At 45.8% G+C, this 3708-nt stretch overlaps 1 protein-coding gene across 1 annotated transcript; it reads right to left on the bottom strand.

Moving 5' to 3' along the window:
- Positions 1-462: 462 nt before the first annotated feature.
- On the bottom strand, positions 463-972 carry Sry3C (sex-determining region Y protein 3C). Its single transcript, NM_001416757.1, has one exon. It carries the CDS (start codon positions 970-972, stop codon positions 463-465), a length of 510 nt encoding a protein of 169 aa, NP_001403686.1.
- Between the last annotated feature and the right edge of the window lie 2736 nt (positions 973-3708).

The following is a 3708-nucleotide window of genomic DNA, read 5'->3' as shown; positions in this document are numbered from 1 at the left end:
ACCTCCCACTTTAGCATGTCAAGCTGTATTGGCTCTAAAGCTGTTTGCTGCCTTTGAGCTGGCAGTACAGATAAATTCATTATGAGTCTAAACCTAGTTTCTTCCATCGATTAAATGCCATAAGAATGCGAGTAGTACGCTGTTAAACAAAAAGTATGTAGTAAGCCCTTCTAAGCATTCTCCTTTCTTACACACTACACATCCTTACACACATTTTGGTCTCCTCCCCCACACCCCCACCAGAAAAAAAAGGGGAGCAGGACCTTTATTACAACCAGAGGGAACTCAGTATCCAAACCAAGTAGGAATCTCAAGCTGTAAATTACAGCAAGGGGAGTGTTGGGATAGGTAGGAGCAGAGCCAGTATCATGAGATTACCTATCACAGGGCTTTGCTGAGGTGCTCCTGCTATGGTGTAGGGTCACCAGTGATATCAGTGGACAGTAAGTAGGTTAGCTGCTGCTAGTGGAACTGGTGCTGCTGCTGCTGCTGCTGCTGCAGGTGCACGTGCTGCTGCTGCTGGTGCTGCTGTTTCTGCTGTAGTGGGTATCCAGTGGGGATGTCCACAGGCTGTAAATAAATGCTTTTCTGGTTCTTGGAGGACTGGTGTGCAGCTCTAGCCCAGTCCTGTCCGTATATGATAGTGTGTAGGTTGTTGTCCCATTGCAACAGGTTGTACAGTTTTGTTGAGGCAACTTCACGCTGCAAAGTATAACTCCTCTGTGGCACTTTAACCCTTCGATGAGTCTGATATTTATAGTTTGGATATTTCTCTCTGTGTAGGGTCTTCAGTCTCTGCGCCTCCTGGAAAAAGGGCCTTTTTTCGGCTTCTGTAAGGCTTTTCCACTGATATCCCAGCTGCTTGCTGATCTCTGAATTCTGCATGCTGGGATTCTGTTGAGCCAACTTGCGCCTCTCTCCACGGGACCACACCATAAATGCATTCATGGGGCGCTTGACATGGCCCTCCATGCTATCTAGACAACTGTCACTGCTCCCAAAGCTCTCCCTTCTCCAGAGATTAATATGTCCTCAGGCTGTAAGGAAGGCTGAACGCTGAAAGTGAAGATCTGAAATGCTGAATGTAGTGGAAGAATTAGGATTGCAACCAGGAAGTCAGAGATGGGATGAGAGAGACAGAGATAGAGACAGAAACAGAGAGACAGAGACAGACAGAGACAGAAGTCAAGATATAAAGTGTAAGGGGTAAAAGCTAGTATCCGAACTGTGTTTGTAAGAAAGATTTTAGTATTTAAAGTGTGTAAGAAAATATTCATCCCTCCTCCCTCAGGACCTCCCACGTCCAGCCCAACTAATCTACTTTGAAGCCACCACACAAACCTACATATTGTCAACCAAAACCCCTGTGGATTGTAAATGTAGAGACTGCACTTTTACACTCCTTAAAATCATACAACTTTCTCTATGGTCATTTCTTCTCAACAAGCATTAAGATACAACAATGAGCATACTAAGCCGTTCTTTTTGCCCTGTAGCATACATGATATTTATGATGGACTAACTGAGAAATAAACAAGCATGTACAAGTGGTAGAGAGGGTCAAAGATAAGTAGGAAAACAATCAATTGTATCCTAGTCCAGTAAGCGAGGTAGCATGAAGAAAAAGAATCAGTCTGTCCAGGGCAATAGCCCACTATAAAGATCTACACCATGGGACAAAGAAAAACCAAAAACAAAAACAGTAGTAATGCTGAGTTTTAGAATTGAAAGCTACAAAACCTAAAACTCAACAAATATCTCAAGGAAGTTTTCTTTCTCTCTTTGTCATATACATGCATCATAAAGCTCGTTTGTACAAATTTCCTATGTAGTAATACTAAAAATATTGTTATTAGGATTATTTCAATACAACCAACAGTTGTTGCTGGCATGTTGCTAAAGTGCATTTGAGACTCAATTATTTACAGATACACACAGACACAGACACACACACACTCAGACAAATACAACAGAAACACACTACTGTATTGTCTACTCTGAAAAAATGTGTCCTGAGCCTTGGTGGGCTGCAGAGGGACCCCCATCCAGAAGCTAGAGACATTTGCCTCAGGTCACTGCAGAAGACATCTGTCTGGATATCCAGAAGTACTTCTCTCTCCGACAGAGAAGGCTGGAGGGAGAACACATGCAATCCTGGCTGAGCTGCCTGGTATATGAGAGTTCACAGAGCTGCTGACCTATCTGGATTTGACCACATTGTCCAGAAGATAAGCAGTGTGTACAAGGGATGGTAGGGGGACTCTTAGCACAGGCAGAGACACTTCACAGAGTGCCAGACAAACCATCTCTTAGTTCAGTGGACGGTAGATGGCCTACCAGAGGAGCCAATGTCGGTAAGTAGAGTAATGTGGGGAGCAGAAGATGCAGACCTCCAGGTCAGGGAAAAGCCATTTGCTATAGGTCCCTCCTGTGAGGCAATAGGACAGGTATTTCTCAACATCCACAGCCAAGCCTATGTCTCTCCCAGTTTGCTTCGAGGACCTACCACATATGTCTGCTTTGCCCAAGAACGACCTACCACATATGTCTGCTTGGCCCAAGAAGGACCTAACACATATGCTGCTTGGCCCAAGAAGGACCTACCATATATGTCTGCTTGGTCCAAGAAGGACCTGCCACATATGTCTGCTTGGTCCAAGAAGGATCTACCACATATGTCTGCTTGGCCCAAGAAGGACCTACCACATATGCTGCTTGGCCCAAGAAGGATCTACCACATATGTCTGCTTGGCCCAAGAAGGACCTACCACATATGCTGCTTGGCCCAAGAAGGACCTACCACATATGTCTGCTTGGCCCAAGAAGGCACAGAAAGGTTTGTCAGCACTTGGGCAGGAAGGTATTGTCGGGTGTTCGGGAAATGCTGAGGCAAAGTCCTTTCAGGCAGAGAGTCTGAATGCCAGCTCAATTCAAGTAAGAGTAAAGGAAACACTGTGAGTAATGCCCAGCCAGCCTTCCTCAATTGTGTGCTGGCATTTCATATTCTGTGTATATTCATGCCGGATAGGTCTTGGCCAGACCTTGAAGAAGTAGACCTTGAAGTAGGAAGGGGCCACATCTTCTTGAGAATCAGCAAGGGAAGATCTGGAGAAGCCCCCATGATCCTCAGACTCATCAATCCCTGCTCTGCAGCTGCTGTGTCAATATAAGTCAAGGTGGAGGGGCACCAGACACCCAGGTGAGGCCTAGCAGTTTTCCTGTGTTGTGGACACAATAACAGGAAAAGCTGATACTTGTGGAGAAAGTCAGTTTGAGGGCACTGATGGGATGGAAGTTGGGGAGTTCCATAACCGTGCTGACAATGAAGCTGCACCTTTCCTAACACTGCGGGGATGGGCTTTCTGGGTTACTCTCAGAAACCCAGACTTTACTCTTGAATCCTGTGTCTGAGTCAGTGTGTCTAGTGAGGTCACATCCCAACATTGAGAACTGCACTGGAGGGTGGCACAGGGAATTCTGTCAAGGCCAACATTCTGTGATTTCCCACATGAGGCAGGAGCAATTAGTGTGTCCTCCAGGACTCTGAAGCAGGAGTTAAAGTGCCCCAAATGCCTTGTCTGGTAGCCTGTTATTGCCTGGTTGCTCTTGATGGAGGCATTGATGATCTGTGTGCTGTCTTCCTAAGAGAGTGCATGTAACCTATTAGGAGGAGGAAATACCTTTCTCTCTGACTTCCTCACTCAGCTC

The sequence above is a fragment of the Rattus norvegicus genome, chromosome Y, assembly GCF_036323735.1.
Source record: "Rattus norvegicus strain BN/NHsdMcwi chromosome Y, GRCr8, whole genome shotgun sequence".
Classification (NCBI taxonomy): domain Eukaryota; kingdom Metazoa; phylum Chordata; class Mammalia; order Rodentia; family Muridae; genus Rattus; species Rattus norvegicus.
This window is presented reverse-complemented; position numbering and strand designations above follow the sequence as displayed.